Genomic DNA, 16,973 nt, shown 5'->3' with positions numbered 1-16,973 from the left:
CGTCCGCTTTCCATTCTTGTGGATGCGGATTCCTTGTGCAGAATTTGGCCATCTGTCTGTTCTGGGTGGAGGCAAAAAGATCTGCTTGTGGAATACCCCACCTGTGGATTATATCTAGAAATACTTCCCTGTGAAGCATCCATTCGTGACTTGGAGCTGAAGTTCTGCTCAGGAAGTCTGCTATGACATTCTGTGTTGAAGGGATATAAACAGCTACCAGATTACCAGATGAATGTGGAGAGATACTGCTAGGTTCCAGATCTGGATTGCTAGGCTGCACAGAGGATAGGACTTTGTCCCACCCGCTTGTTTATGTGCCACAGGACCGTCATACTCTCTGTGATTATTTTCAGGGTTCCTGGCTGAAGGGCTGATTTGAAGGTTAATAGGGCCAAGTGTAAAGCCCTCATTTCTTTGATGTTGATATGGTCCTTTTATCTTGGGTTGGACCAAATAACTTGCACAGAGAGTTGTTTTTGGTTTGTAAGTAGCACTGCCCCCACCCCAGGTCGGAAGCATCTGTGGAGACCTGTTGAAGATGTGCAGAGACCTGAAGGTGGGTCCCTTGGTTGAGGTGGAGAGCTGATATCCACCACTGGAGTTCCTTCTTCAAACATTGAAGTAAGGGAGGGGGGTGTCCAGGGGCTGGGAGTGTTGGCTCCATAAGTTTTTCAGGACCCACTAGATTTTCCGCATGTGGAGCTTTGCTGGGGGCAACATGGGTATGAATGATGCCATGTAGCCTAGGACTCTTAAAATTTCTCGAGCTGGCAAGGAAATGTGGAAGAGACATTTTTGGAAGTATAGACAAAGTTCTTGGATTCTTTGATCTGGAATGAAGGCTTTCATTTTGTCTGTTCTGATCCTGCATCCCACGAAAACCAGGTCTTGGGAGGGGATCAGGTGAGACTTTTTGTGGTTTATGGTCAACCCTAGCTGAGAGAGGGTGGAGATTACCTTTTGTAGATGAAGTAGGAGGACTAGGCGATCTTGATGAAGAATGAGCAGGTCATCCAGGTATCGGTATATCTGAATACACAGATTCCTGCAGTGACCAATGATGGGACCAGGCACTTTCGAAAGACTCGTGGAGCAGTAGAGTGTGCAAAGGGCAAGACAAAGAATTGCAAATGGTAAGAGCCTATTGCAAATCTGAGGTATTTCCTGTAATCTGGGAGAATAGGGATGTGTAGGTAGGCATCCTTCAAATCCAGGGCTACCATGAAAGCCTGAGTTGGAATGAGTGGTAAGAGCAGGGGTAAGGTAATCATTTTGAAACTGGGAACTTTAGGAAAGAGGTTTGGAAAGGTTATGTCTATGAATGGCCTCCATGGGCCGTCCTTCCTTGGTACCAGAAACATTCTGGAGTAAAAGCCTATGTTTCTTTGATGGCATGGTACCCGTTCTATGGTACCTTGATCTGGAAGTTGATGAATGATGGGGGGGGGGGGGTTTGGCTTTATAGGTGGCTGAGGGTACCATGAAAGGGGGGTAGCATCCACCAAGTCATGAAATAGCCTGACTGAAAGATGGAGAGTAACCATTGTTCTGATGTGATTATCCGCCAGAAGGCAAGGGAGAGGGTGAGGCGGAGGGAAAGTGGGGTGTTTTGGTGCAATGTGGGTAGTCACACAGGAGGCGGTCTACAGTGGTCAGACAGGCCTCGAAAGGGTGTAGTGGATGAACTGGTTGGAAATCTAAGAGTAGAGTATTTCCTGGTTTGTCTGCGTCCTTTAGACTGTGGAGCAGAGTGAGAGGACTGCCTTCTGACAAAGGAAGGTTTTTGTGGATAATACCTGTAGTATCTTGGAATAAGAGACACCAGTAAGTGTTTAAGGTTTTGCAGTTCCTTACCTTTTCCTGAAGGGATTTTAGGAGTTCTGCTGAGACTTGTCCGAACAGAGCTTTGTTATCTACGGGTAAATCCAACAATTTTGTTTGCACATCCATGGGTAGGGGTTGTAGTCTCACTCAAGAGTATCGCCTCAAGACTGATCCAGATGTGGCAGACTTAGATGAGGCTTCCACAGCATCATAACTGCACTTTATTGAGTGTCTAGTTACTTGGCATGCAGTGGAGAGAAGGGTATTTGCTTGTGCTGTAATGGGAGAATCTACAGCCTCAGACAGTAATGTGGAGGCCTTGGTAATGGTATGCAGGACATATCTAGCCATATGTATTTGGTAGTTGAGAGCTCTTATAGTCAGAGTTGAGGAGGTATAAACTTTCTTCCCTATTCTGTTCATGAATTTACTGTCTTTGTCTGTGGGATAAAGAGCAGTCGAAGGTAGTTGCCTAGATGATTTGTCAGCAGAGACAGCAATAACTGCTGGTGGGTTCCTAAAGAGGTATTGGTTATCCTGAGGGACCTTGTAGAATCAGTCTGGTCATGTGGAAGCTGGTTTTTGAGAGTAAGGGGATAGAGAAGCAGCCACATCCAGGAAGGCAGGTAGCAAGGGGGCCACTGCTGAAGGAGAAGGTTGCTCCATTTGTAAAAGGTCGAAGTACCATTTCTTGGTGTCAGATACTTCATATGCCTACCATTTAAAATGCTCCCTCATAAGGGAGATTGTGTCCCCAAAGGTGATTTCTTCTCCTGGAGACTCAAGAGAAATGGAGTCTTCCTCCTCTGGGGTGATGAAATCCTTTGGTGACTCTATTTGGGATTCATATGAAACAGATTCATCTGAAGAGGAGTACTTTCCTCTGATACCTGTAAAGTAGGTACAGGTGAGGGGGCTGGTGGGGCCTGTTGTGTCTGTAAGGCCTGAAAAGCCTTAAAAAGGCTTTGAGAAAAAACTTCCCATCCAGGGACTGGTTGGGTTTCAGGGTGTTTAACATTTTTCTTTTTCTTTAAGGGAGTAACTGGTGGGGAGGGAATCTGAGTAGATGTTTGCCTGGGTGGAAGTGAAGGAGCAAGGCCCTCCAAATGACTGACAAGTGGTCCCCCTCTGCCATCAGGACCTGATGGCTGAACAGCCTCGGCAGAAGTACTAAACATTTCCGCACCCTGGCTTCCATTGAGGTTCCCGGGCCTGGCTTGTAAACAGATGTCTGGGAAGATGCCAGGCTTTCATCAGCCTCAAGAACCTTCTCATATGCCTGAGGTGCAGCATGGGATTCCATCCTAACTTTCTTGGCCTTCTTCCTCAGCGGCTCTTCAGACGGGCCTAGCCCCCCTTCCATAACGAGCGCAAGACGTCTGAGTCTCTGATTTTCTAAATACAATTTTAGTGTGGCAAGACAGCTATGAAGGGTTTTCGGTATGAAGGATTTGCAAATAAGACAGGATGTATGGTTGTAGGCCTTGCCTAAGCAAAAAACACACTTCTCGTGCGCGTCCCTGTGAGGAATTTGTATCCCACAAGCACACTTCTCCTTTCTAGCTGACATGTAAGACTTAACAATACTCAAACGTAATGAAAAAACCCAGCAGGGCACTTAACTGTATCAGCAGGAGAACAGTCGTCTGGTCTGGAGACTTTTAACGGTCATCAAAAATGCGATCTGCTTTCGGAACTAGTGAACAAGAGTCCAGTGTTCACTGCGGCAGGAAAATTCTGAGGAGGGTGTGTGCAGACGTCACCTTTATACCCTATGTCGGTTTATGGCCCCGATGAGGGACTTCACACGTACCCTCCTGAAGCAAAGACTTTAGTATAATGTCCGGAAGGTGGCACTGCAAGCAGCAACTCCCTACTGTTATGAATACTGCAACATGTGAATAGAAGTACATCTTATATTACTGATAACCATTTATGTAGCCACAAGATACAAATTATACGAAAACTTACAGACATTTTTTGGTGCAAAGTAAAAGTGTGTTGAGGAAAAGAAAGCAAGTAGTACTCAAGTGTGGGTATTGAAAGTAAGTAAGTAGTTTTGCTCCAACCTATTCAACCAAGCAACCCCCCAACAACTCAACAACAAAAAACAAACAAAAGCAACGGACCTCTAAACATCAGAAGCATATGGCATAAAATATGCAAAAACATGCCACCACATGCCAGCATATTCCAGATATTCTCTTGCTAACTGAAACCTTGGGTCAACTCCTCTCAACAAACACATCAAAATAAATACTTCCACCTGAATACAACATCCTTTCCTTCGTATAGCAGATTGGAGGTGGGTTTAGCATTGATATTTAAATTCAAACATCATATCAACCCTGAACTCTCCTGACCCTTACCACAACTTTACCACAACAATGAAGAAATCAAATGCCAACAAAAAAAAAACCTAAAAAAAACAATCAATATGGCAAAAAATTATTTCACCAAAAATTGACAAAAGTTGGCCACTCTTCTTGAGTACAGGAAACCATCTCCCCCGGTGAATTTAACATCAGGATCGTATCTTCAGCTATCAGCTGGCTATCCTGTAATCTTAATCTCCATTAACCAATCAACATAGGTTCATCTTTACCCGAATCAACAAAACCCCCATCAAGAAACCCAAATAATCACAATCATACCTTACTATACTGGATCCTCTTACCTACTGCCCCTTACCTAATAGGGCTGCTTACCTACCTACTGCCTTACCATCACCACCACACAAACAGTCCCAACTCCCACACAAACAGTCTGAAACCACACAACCACCAACAAATACAGAACTCCAACATCTCCCCTCAACCATTTAAACTCCTGCAAATTAAAATTAACACCTCTATAAAAAACTCCCTCAACCTAGATGAGGCTACCCTTTTCAACAAACCCTTCCTCCTCTCCCCACTAAACACCCATGTTGGTTACAAAAAGACCCCAGAACCCTGAAATAATCCAGAGAGAAAAATAACTCAGATAGGCGATCAACATTGAACTGCAACTCAGAAGGAGCATATTCCTTGAACTGCTCATCAAGCCAAAAATATAATATAATTAGACCATCAAACCCTAAAACCATAATGAAGGGTTGAGACCCCAGCCGTCCATTCCCCCCTCCTCCAGCAGTATTGATGAATCCTTCAACAAACACTTCACTGAAACTATAACATCTCTAAACAAACACTTCCGTACAACAGTCCACCCAACTCCTAACCCTAAACCCCCACTTCTCTTTTCTTCTTCACCTCAGTACCTACCTCCAACTTAAAAAGAATATTGTCAAAACTTAAACCCACCAAACTCGCAGCTGACAACTTCCCCTCTGAATACTTGAAAATTGCAGCTGATACACTAACCTATTCAATTTCAATTCTAATCAACCGTTCAATAACAGAAGGCTATGTTCCCTCAATATGGAAAATATCCCACATCATTCCCCTCCAAAAGGGCACCCCCTCCACCAACCTCTCCAATTACCGCCCCATTGCTATCCTCTCCCCTCTCTCCAAGATACTTGAAAAATTTATCAACACCCAGGTCTCCCAACTACCTCCTAGCTAATAATCTCCTCTCCAAAACCCAACATGGTTTCAGGCCATATCACAGCACTACCTCCGCTCTGCTCTCCTTTACCAACACTATACTTCATCACAAAAACAATGGCCCCTTTTCTACTGCCGTATTTCTGGATCTTTCAGAGGCCTTTGACATGGTATCTCATGAGCTACTACTCTCAACTCTCCTCAACCTCTCCTTCTCACAGTCAGCCTGCAACTGATTCCACAACTATCTACACAGATGCCAGCAATCAGTAATCTGGGATGATAACATATCACCTTCCCTCCCAGTTACTCCCTGAGTTCCCCAAAGGTCTATCCTTGGCCCTCTGCTATTCTCACTTTTCACTAACAACCTACATACTGCCACCATACAAGCATCTCTTATACAGTATGCAGATGACTCTACTCTCATCTGCTCTGCCCCCACTCTACCAGAACTACAACAAATCACACAGGAATCATTTTCTTCTGTAGAAAGCTGGCTATCCAATGCTCAGCTCCTACTCAACCCAAGTAAGACAAAACTTCTCCTGTTCCAACCTTTCAAAGCCACACAAAACACCCCCCACTTCAACATTCTTGCCAAAGAAAATGCCATCATCTCTCCATCAGAACACACAAAATTACTTGGTGTGGAAATAGACAACAAACTTAGATTTGACACCCACATATCTCTCACAATAAAAAAAGTTCACAAGAAACATGGTGCATTATATCGAAGCTGCCAATTCCTAACCAAGGCGGCTAGAATCTCATTAGCCAATTCCCAGCTAATCTTCACCTTACTCTATGCATTCCCCCATACTTACCAACCTCAGACAGACAGACCTACACAAGCTGGATGCTTGTTACAACAAAATTGCTAAATTTGCCACTGGAACATCCTACCGCAGCCATCATTGTATCTCCCTTAAAGAACTAAACTGGCTAGAACTCCCACAACTCCTTCATTTTAATCAACTCACCCTCACTCATAAACTTATTAACCACCCCTTAGCATCCGTTCCCTTCAAACCCTTCTCCAACCCTATCACCCCACTAGGCCCCTAAGATCAAGCAACAAAAATCAACTCACTGTTATCAAACCCAAAAACTCAGCAGGAGAAGCCATCTTTTCATGTACCATATCTAAACTTGGAACACTCTTCCACCCTCTATAACTACTCTACCTTCCAGCAGCCTTTTCAAGACTGCATTCAAATTCCACTTAAATTTGCACTGGCTTTGTCCTTGTTCTAATCCAGACTAACACCCTCACCCTTACCCCCCCCCTACCTAGACAATTAACCCAACTATACTACCGCCACTACTAACTACAGTCATAAATAGCTGGTTGTCTTTACATACTTTAACATCTTGTCTGACAACTTTGTTACTAATATTATAAATGACAAGAAACTATCTTAACTTGCAACATTTACTATTTATACTGTTGATAATATCTTGTTATTGTATTAAAGCCAACAACCTGTAATGTTGTTTACTATTGCTGCAACTTTGTATCTCTATTTATCATGTACATGATGTGGAGCTTTTCTCCCCGGGCATCCACTGAAAAAGGACCTATGTCCAGTCAGAATTTCCAGGTAAATACATAAATAAATAAAATAAGGCCCCCTGTTGAAATGCCAGCACTCGAAATGGAGAGTGCTGACATGCCAAAAAAAAAAAGACAAAACATACAGGAGAAGAGCAAATCTTGATGATTCCCTCCTTTTTAAAACTTTTATTTGCAGGGGGAAGCCCCCTCAGCACCAACCATACCCCTGAATTTATACATACCAACTATGAGACTGCCATACCTCGGAGAAAAGTGAATATTCCAAGAAATGGCATTTTGGACTTAGTATATGTAAGTTCAGTCTTTTGTTGACCATGTAGTCTCTGTATTTCAGGACTCTCTCTAGTGGGTCCCAACATTTCAAATGGTTACTAGTATTTGTGTGGGTATTTTTAAGTGTGACATGGAGGACTGGTCAGTTAAGAGGAAATACTAAGAGTCTGGCTGTGAGGTTAAACTTGTAAATTTTGGAATGGAGCCACCAGAACAGCTGAACCTCAGAGCTAGTGTAATCCTTAATGATGTGCTAGTGTTATGAGGAACATACCAGAAATATGAGACAAAAATCAGGTACATTCTATGAAATCAGGGGGCAGTTGACAAATAAGCTTTTCGGAGTAGAATGTTTAGTAAAAAGATTATTAATCTAACTAGTTGCAAATTGTTTTGTACCACAGAGTGATAATCCATTCCCGTCCAGGGATGTGGAGATGGGACTTTTTTTAAGATATAGTATTAACTTTGGCTACCTCCCATAATTTCTTCTAACCCTATTTTGGAGCTGTACTTCCAGCTAGCACCATCTGACCCCTTATACTTTAGCACTTCAATGTATCAGTCATACCTCCCAGCTGCTATGATTTATACATAATGATGATTTTTGACCTTCAGATGTATATCCTTACTCTTCTTCAATTTGTTGACTTTCTTCATAACTTGGGCCTTTGTAAGCGTACATAAATCATGAAATATGCTAACTTATCAGTACTTTCATGTGGTGTGAAATATGAAGAGTCTACGCTATGATTTTTACTTTTCATAGGTTGAGAGGTACACTGCCTATTATTATTTTAACTCAATACATGTTTTTATTTAGCTCTGTTTCTGATAGTAAATTAGTATCAACATTGTGATGTCATGGGAAAGAAAATAATTGAAAAAATATTGTCTGTATGTTTCTTCTCATTCTTTGGATAATAAAGCCTGTACAGAGACTTTGACAGTAAAACCCTTGTTCAGTGATTCAAAGGAAAATGATTGAGAGACAGAGAAAAGTACAGGAGTTGATAAGAAGAATTGGGAATACCTTGGAATTGAACTGGAGTCTGGAGTTGGGAGAAGGAGATGAACAAGAATAAGACCAGCAACCCAGAAATTAGTGAATAAATATGAAATTGCAAAGCATCAATCACATTTGTGAAATATGGCTGTACAAGAAAAAGTGGACAGAATGTACATTTGTTGACTCTGTTAAACTTGTGAGGGACTGAAAGGCATTTGCCTCACTTCATGTCATTAAAGTTTGGAAGGACAATAAGGGGAAGGGAAGAAGAAGGGAAAATATAACTGTAAGTAAAACGGTTTCTGTTCTTAACAGTATTTCTATAAAACATTTGTGATATAAATTAAATATTATATAGTAAACTATTTTCCATTACTGTTGTATGTAATAAAGAACATAAATGTTTTTTTTTTCTTTTGTTCCTCTTTTTTAGTAATAAAAAAATGTAGGTGTTACAATTCAAAAATAAAAAAAAAAGCTGGACAAAAGAATGGTTAAGTTAATAGGCTGTAATCTTGGGTCAGTGAAAAGGGGGAATGGAATGTAAAAGTACACACATGACAATATATGTAGAGCTGATAAGTTTTCTCTTAATTTTGCGTAGGCAAATGTCTAGGTTAAGACCCGTGATATAAGTTAATAACAAGTTTTAAATGGAAACAAGTAAATAAAAGAACACTGAATGTAATAAAAAGTTTTTTTTAGCAATAAATATTCAGCATGTCTTTAGGAGCCTGCAACTAAAGGATACATTTTTCTCTTTCTCTTATGTTTCCATGGATACAAGCTAATTATAGGGTAATAAAAAAGCCAGAACACTGATTTCTTTTAGGCTAAAAGTTAATGTTTTCCAAAAGCATGAATGCTGTTTTTCACATATGGAGGGGAATAAAGATAAAAAAGAAACAGGCAGCAATTAGTGTAAGTAAGAGCACAGGAAGTAACATGTATCTTAGCATGGGTAATCTTACATTTAGGTTAGATAGTGCCTGTGTCTGTAGTTGTACTTTTAGGGCAATGGTTCCTACTGGAAGGGCTAAAATCCATTATATGATGATGTACAAAGTTTTGTGTGTTTGTATCAAGTTAATAGGTTATAGGGGCATTCTGGGTGTGTCTTATTTTGTTTGTTTGTTTGAAAGTTTTCATTAAAACAAAAAGAATGGCAAAATGTGGCATAGGTTAAAACAGAGATGACAAGAAATAACATTATAAAAGATCAACATGGTGAACATAATTGAGTGCAAGTATCAGAAAAGAATGAAATAGACATTTTAGAAAGCTGTCATAAATAATAGGTGGGAATAACAGTTTCTTATTATAATGGTGACACTTTCCATATTATCATGGAATGTGAATGGTCTCACAGGTATAAACAAAAGAAAAGAACATTGAATTATATTAGGAAATGCAGAGTGCAAATAGCAATGCTACATAAGACACACTTGGAAAGAAATGAGCATATGAATTTGATAAAGAAATGATTTCAGGATGGATAGTCAACAAGAATATTAGAGACAAAGAAAAACGGGATTGCTTATACTAATTACTAGAGGAGCTCCAATAGTACGAAGAGGAAAAATATAGTAATGGTAGATTTCTAGTAGTAAGAGGCTAATGATACGGGAGGAGGATTACACTAGCACAAATTTATATTGCACCTAAAACTGCTATTATTGAGCTTAAGAAAATGTTGGGAGAAGTAATCAGCTTTCAGCAGGGAGGACTGGAATTTTATTTGCAACAGTGAGGATGTATCTGGGGGTCCCAGAATGGAAAATATAACAATACAAGGTAGATTTCTGAAGGAATTTATGAAAATATTTGGTATAGAAGACATGAATTCTGTACTAGAAACTCTGAGAAAATGTACATATTATTCCCAAGGTATAATAAGTGGGCTAGACTAGACAAATTATACTTCATAGGAACACATGCATTTAATTGAGAGCTTTGATGCACATCCAAAAATGATTTCAGATTATGCATTAATAATAACTAAATTAAAAATGAAGGGTAATGAAATAAAAATGACACACTGGTGCTTCCCCAATTACACGTTAAAAAGAGAGGAATTTAAGGAATGGGTAGTGGAAATTATGTAGGAGCCATTACAGGAGATAAAAAGTACTTCAAAAGTTATTGTCACTGACTGGGATAAAATGAAAGTAGAGTTTAAAAACAGGATAGAAATAAAAGAAAAAAGACATGGTTAAGAACTAAAAGGAATTATTTAGAGGGGGATGACAAAATTTAAAATATCCCAGAATAAGGGGAATCTCACAGAACAAGAAGAGGCACAACTGCAAAGTGCTAAAGGGAAAATAAGGGAGTACCTGGATAACATGCATGAGTTTAGAAAGATTACTGATAAGCAACTGTTTTTTTCATAGTAATTCAATGCACAAAAATGTTTAGCATGATAACTTAAACAGAAAGTAGAAAGGGTTGTTGCAAAACCTTAGGGAGCCTATAACAAGAAAAATAACCAGAGAAGATCCTATAGAGGTTATTAGAGATATTTTGGAAAGTTTATGAAAATTTGCATAAAGCAGAGAGATGTGAAAATAAAAAAGCACAAATGGAAGTGTTTATTGAAGTAGGAAGGTTCCTCTCTGATAAGTAGCGTGTCTGAGCAGAGGAACTGGGCATGGATATTCCAGTTCCACTTTACTTGCATTAAATTTAGAGCCACTGGGAAAGAAAATAAGGGACTCAGAAATTCAAGGATATAATTGGTATGGTAATCAAGAAAGTTGTCTTTATTTGTAGACAATATTATTTTGTACCTGATAAAACCAGGAAATGGCATTTCAGTGTTGTGGAGCATTCTGAAAGAGTTTCAAGTCTTTTTGAGTTATAAAGTTAATGAAGACATAAAACACAAATTATATCAATATCTATAAACACATGCCAAATCCCATGTTTACAGATGGTTGTCTGTCATCTGGTCAATGACTAACTTGACAACTGTTGTGTTCTCAGTCCTGATTCCCTTGTGTTACAAGTTTCTAGCTAGGTTTCCTATTAATTTGATGTCCGGCAGGATCACAGTCCATGTTGCTAAAGTTTTCACTACTGCAGGGTGCTTCTCTTTCTTATGTATAAAGAGAGAAGCAGCTTCATTTAAAACCCAGGTGCACAAAACCAGAACTATATATAACCAAAAATACACCGAGGTACCACACAATAGCGTATTTAATAACACAAAAAAAAAATAAAAACAGTGGTGAGCGCTTTCACATCAGATGCCTGATGAAGCAATTAGTTTTGCGAAAGCGCTCACCACTGTTTTTATTTATTTTTTGTGTTATTAAAGATGCTATTGTGTGGTACCTCGGTGTATTTTTGGTTATATATGCTTCTCTTTCTTCTTTGCTATGTAACTGTGGAATAAGTTTATTTAAGTAAACAGGTAAATTTAAAGTGCCATTGGTGGTGCAGGAGGCCTTCCCCTTGCAAATCAGACATTATTCTGGCACTTGTGTAGGTTTGATGGCTTTATTTTTAATCAATTGCCAGGTCTGGGTTTAGTGGCTTGAAGGTGACTTATTGTGGTGGATCCTTTATAGATGGGTGAGTGACTAGGCCAACAATAGATGGAGATGTGAGCACAATACCCACCACAGAGGGAGGTATGACCAAACAGCCACCACAGATGGAGATGTGCGCACAACACCCTCTGTATAGCGAGATATGACGATACAGCCTACCACAGAAGAAAACATGATACAGGGATGACCATGATGACCATATTCAAAGACTGCCAGATAGGCAATATAAGCAATTAATCCCTGGGGGACTTCAAATTTACAATGAAAAATCTAAAGTACCATTTATCCTACTACCCATCTCGGTCCCTTCCACTCCATCACCTCAAGCTTCTTCACCTGCCCTGCCTATTGTCCACTGCCAAAGATTTTTCACATGTGCTAACACTAAATGATTGTTACAGCAACACTGCATATCTCTATTTTAATCGCTACCCAAAGACCTTGCCAAATTGAAATAATTATGCCATTACATCAAATCAGAAAGGAATTCTGTAGTTCATAGATTCATAGGTATTTACTAGGTTATTAATCTGAGAGGATCTTAAGAAGCCCCACTGTACATTCTCATCAGAAGTGAACTAGGGTGGGGAGAAGAAAAACTCCAATACAGTATAAATAGGCATTCTAAGCACACTTATTTGTTGTCTGACTGATGAATCAGTACTATTCCTAGTTAGACAAGTGCACTGTCTTACTGCATATACTTATATTTTGAAGTTATTAGTTATGGCAGCATACTTGGGAGACACGTTTTTCTTTATTTTTAAGTGCAGTTTTATTTTACTGCTTGTGCTATGTAGCAGTGTATAAAAGGAAAATAATGCAAATATAAAAATGGACAATATAAATAAACTGTACTAATTATACAAATTTGTCATGAGGCAATAAAGAAAGAAATTTTATTAAAATTGGAGCTGAATGGATGACTATTAAGGACTCTCTTAAAACTATGGTGTAGTGAAAATTACATAAGTGGAGAGCTTGAAATTTGAACAGAAAATCCAGAAAATTCAAACCAAACCCTTGGATTTAACAGCAGCCTCTGGCTGGCAGAGCAGAGGGTCTTAGAAAGAGAGAAGAGCACAAGCAGCTTCTTGAGTTGGTGGAAGGATAAACCATGTCATGCGGGGCAAGGTAAGTCAAGGCAAGAAATGTGCAATTCTTATGTTATCAAACAGGCAGTCAGAGTAATACACTGGCAATGCTGAGTAATCAGATGGCAGAGTTTTGTAGCAGGTGATGATAATCACAGTCTGGATGCACTGGATAAAGGACATTATAATACTCATGATATTGAGAAAAACAGTACTGCAAATCACAGCTATGTCATCAGTTGGTAAGTTGGTAAAAAGTGCTTGGGTCTGGCAATGTTCCTTTGATGACTAAATTTTGTAAACTAAAAACGGGGAAAATCTGACTTAATTTATGCAACTCTAAAATAATACAAAAAAATAACAATATAGGAATCATTACTCGTAAATGAAGGTATATAAAATGGTTAAAGAACAAATTGTAAAATTAACCTCTCAGATTTTTTAAAAATGTTTACCCTGATTCTGGGTGAGTTTAACTACCCAAACATAGATTGGAAGAACTACTCATGCCAGAGCGTAAATGCCCAGAGATTCCTCAATTTTGCAAATGCAAATGCCTTGGAACAGCTAGTCGATACCCCCACAAGATGTGATAATATCTTGGACTCGGTATTAATCAACATGAGTAACCACTGCAGCATCCCTGCAGTATTATCCTCCCTGGTATGTTCCGAACATAAAGCGGTCACTTTCGAAGTCACCATCTCCTATGACCCCCCCCCCCCCTTTAGCTAGGGTCAAACAAAAACATCTTCTCCAAAGCTGATTACAGCCTCCTGAGGGATGGTATAAAAGCATCACAACCCCCTCCCCCTCTCTAGGAACTGGCACCAGTATCCAAAACTGCACCAAAGCACTATACGAGCATTAATGTAGATGTATGGAATCAAGAATACCTGACAGGACTAAATCATCTTCTGCAAGGAAGAGTAAACCTGTCTGGTGGACATCTGCAATAAATAAGCTCTATAACGAAACAAAAACAATTGCTGCCCAGGACCAAGGAGGAGCAGGTGCCCAACTGGAAGCAATCTTTCCTTAGCCAGAGCAAGCAAATAAGAGTACTAGTGAAATCCTCCAAAGCAAACTTCGAGTGCATATTGGCCACATCTACTAGAGACAATCATAAGGCATTCTTCACATATGTCCACAATCTGAAATGAAGTGCCCAGATCCCTTCAGAACTGGTGGTCAAGGTCACCACATACACAAATGCCACAGATATAGCAAACTTGCTGCCTGACAGATTCAGCAAAATCTTCATCCCTCTGTCCCCCCATCAGTAAATCAGGATATCCTTAGTACCTGCCCCCTTTCACTGCTGTCACAAAGGCAAAAAATACAGCCTCCATGGGACCCAGGCTGCATCCTACATGAACTTAGGGAGAAACTTGCAGCACCATTAGGCACCCTCTTCAACCAAAGCCTGTGTACTGGCTTCACCCCAGCTGAGTGGAGGATAGCCACTGTCATCCCTTTGCACAAAGGTGGAGCATCTACTGATCCACTAAATTATAGACCCATCAGCCTCATCTGCAAGGCCATGGAATGGATTTTCATGGACCTCCTTAACAAGGACATTGGCAACCTTCAAACACTCAATCCCACACAGTCTGGCTTCATCTAGGGGAGATCATGTCTGTTAAATTTGGTTGGCTTCTTTGAGACTGTCATCAAAGCCAAGGACGAGGGGAAGACGGTCCACATCGCCTACATTGACATGGCCAAAGCCTTCGACACTATTCCCCACTTGGGCATAATAGATAAACTTTCTCAATTAGGCATCAATCTGCATGTTACCAGATGGGTAGCTAACTGGCTCACTGATAGAACTCACCTAGTGAAAATAGGGGAAACCACCTCAAGCAGTAGACTGGTAATGAGCGGTGCACCCCAGGGTTTGTTCTTGAGGCCCCTTTTATTTGGGATATACTTTTCTGAGGTGCAGGGCAAAACCAGTAGGCTATGGCTGACCAGGTTTGCAGATGCCTGCAAGCTGGGCAGTGTCATCAATTCCCCTACTGATGTGGACATCCTCCAAGAGGGTCTCACCCAAACAAATGACTGGTGCCAGAAACATGGCCTCAAGCTGAATACCAAAAAATGTATCATCATCCCCTTTGGGGAGAGTAATGTCCCCACAAATTATCATATTAACAACAATATCCTAAGCGTGCAATCAGTCCTGAGGGATTTCAGCACCCAGGTTGATAGCAGCCCGACTTTTGACCACCATGTTGCTTCCATTGTAAGGAAAGCTTTCTACATGACCCAACTCATAAGTAAGGGTATCTCATCCAGGGACAAGGAGGTCATAACATCCCTTTATTCTTCCCTTATAAGGCCCATTATTGAGTACAACACCCTGTTCAGCATGTACCTTGCAAAGCACATTCAGCAACTGGAAAGACCACAGAGGCTCCTCACCTGGTGAATCCACAGCCTCAAAAGTTTACCATACACACACATAGGCTAAAGTTCCTATCCCTCTACTCAGTTTCATACAGACTCCTCAGAGGTGACCTCTGTCTGGCATACAAGGCAATCTTGGACCCCGCCTTGAAGGGACTGCTGCATATCAACAAGTCAAGCTCCACTCGAATAACCCGCACAAGCAGCCTCAACCTGGTCTGTGACATCAATAGGACTTGTTGGCGGGACAGATTTGTGTCCCAGAGACTCCCCCTTCTGTGGAATAGACTCCCTCTCCATGTCAAGCAGAGTACCTTTTTACCCCTTTTTAAGTGCAACCTAGATAACTGGATGGGAAACAGAAAATATACCCCTGGGATTCCACTCATGTCCCTGCTGGACAGGGGCATCAGGTGCTGATTTGTCTAAACATGGCCTAAACTCTTGGCTAAGCTTATAAGGGCCTCAGATGGCCAATAGGCTAGTAACTTCCTATAATCCTATGGATGCAGCTGCTACGGAAGTGTACATCAAAAGCATATGAGGAAACCTGATGGCATGTGCACTTACAGTCTAGTCATGCTTGTCATGCTGGACAGACAGTAACAGCATCATATACTAACCTGGTGTCTTCTTTCACTGTGATGTCTCAGCAAGTACTATTGACTTTCCATTAAGTGCATAAAGTACCTGACATGCAAGATGGTTTGCATATGCCCTGACAAAAATGCTGATTGAGTTGAAAGTTTCTTCCTGAGAAGTCAATACTAAAGATGCAGCTAGAAAACAGAAATTTCTAATTGAATGACTATGTTTTATTTAAAGTGTATCGGTCACTTGCTGAAGCATCTTTGTTTTACATTTACCGTTTACTTATACTTCTCATACTAAAGTTGCAAGTGAGTTTGCAAAAGTTTAAGTTAACAGTCTGCTGTTTGACTTTTTTAGTTTCACTGTTTTTCCAGTTTTTTGTCTATAACTGCACCCATAAAGTAATATCACAGTAGGTACTGGGCAGTGGTTTACGTGCATCAGCAAAGCACTGTGGATAAGTGAAACAACACTGTATTTTAGAAGACAGCTTCATACTGGCATTATGGATTCATTGCCAGTTTTCACATATATTGATTTTCTCCCTGTAAGATCTAGTTGACAACTTGTCTTTCTAGAAGACAAGAAAATCCTACTGATGAAAATCAGTAGACTGTACATTAATTTCAGTAATGACGCATTTTGGAATCAGTCTTTCATGATCTTCTAAAAGTGGTTTTCACATCGAAGATAAACGTTTTTTTGGGGGGGTGCTTCCTTATCAAGAAAGTAAACTGCAAAATCACATTTTTGCTTCACAAAACATATATTTTTGGTATTGTATACTGTAAAGAATCATACGCATCTTCAGAGGTTTACTTTTCACTTCAGAAAGTGACCAGTACACTTTCAACGTAATTGCCATTTACAACTGTCAATATTGCACTTACATGAACAGCTTCTTATCCTTGACAAAAAGTTCAATGGCTGAGACACTGGAAAAGCACTGGTTGGTAGTTATGAAAAATAGAGAGCCTACCCTAGAAAAGAAAGAAGTGAATTATTCAATTAATATATTTCATCCACAAAAGACCAACACCTTAGTCATAAATAATAAATAATGTAATACCATACCAAGCCATGTCA

At 40.2% G+C, this 16,973-nt stretch overlaps 1 protein-coding gene across 1 annotated transcript in view; it reads right to left on the bottom strand.

Moving 5' to 3' along the window:
* Positions 1-16,973, bottom strand: part of LOC122788681 (broad substrate specificity ATP-binding cassette transporter ABCG2-like) — a 512,925-nt gene that overhangs the window by 104,576 nt on the left and 391,376 nt on the right. Inside the window, exon 11 of the mRNA XM_044055576.1 lies at positions 16,778-16,867. Within this exon, the coding sequence (XP_043911511.1) occupies positions 16,778-16,867 (90 nt within the window). The remainder of the gene's footprint in view (positions 1-16,777; positions 16,868-16,973) is intronic.

The sequence above is a fragment of the Protopterus annectens genome, chromosome 14.part0, assembly GCF_019279795.1.
Source record: "Protopterus annectens isolate FY-2018-M chromosome 14.part0, PAN1.0, whole genome shotgun sequence".
Classification (NCBI taxonomy): domain Eukaryota; kingdom Metazoa; phylum Chordata; order Ceratodontiformes; family Protopteridae; genus Protopterus; species Protopterus annectens.
Note: the sequence above shows the minus strand (reverse complement) of the source record. Positions and strands in the feature narration are given on the sequence as shown.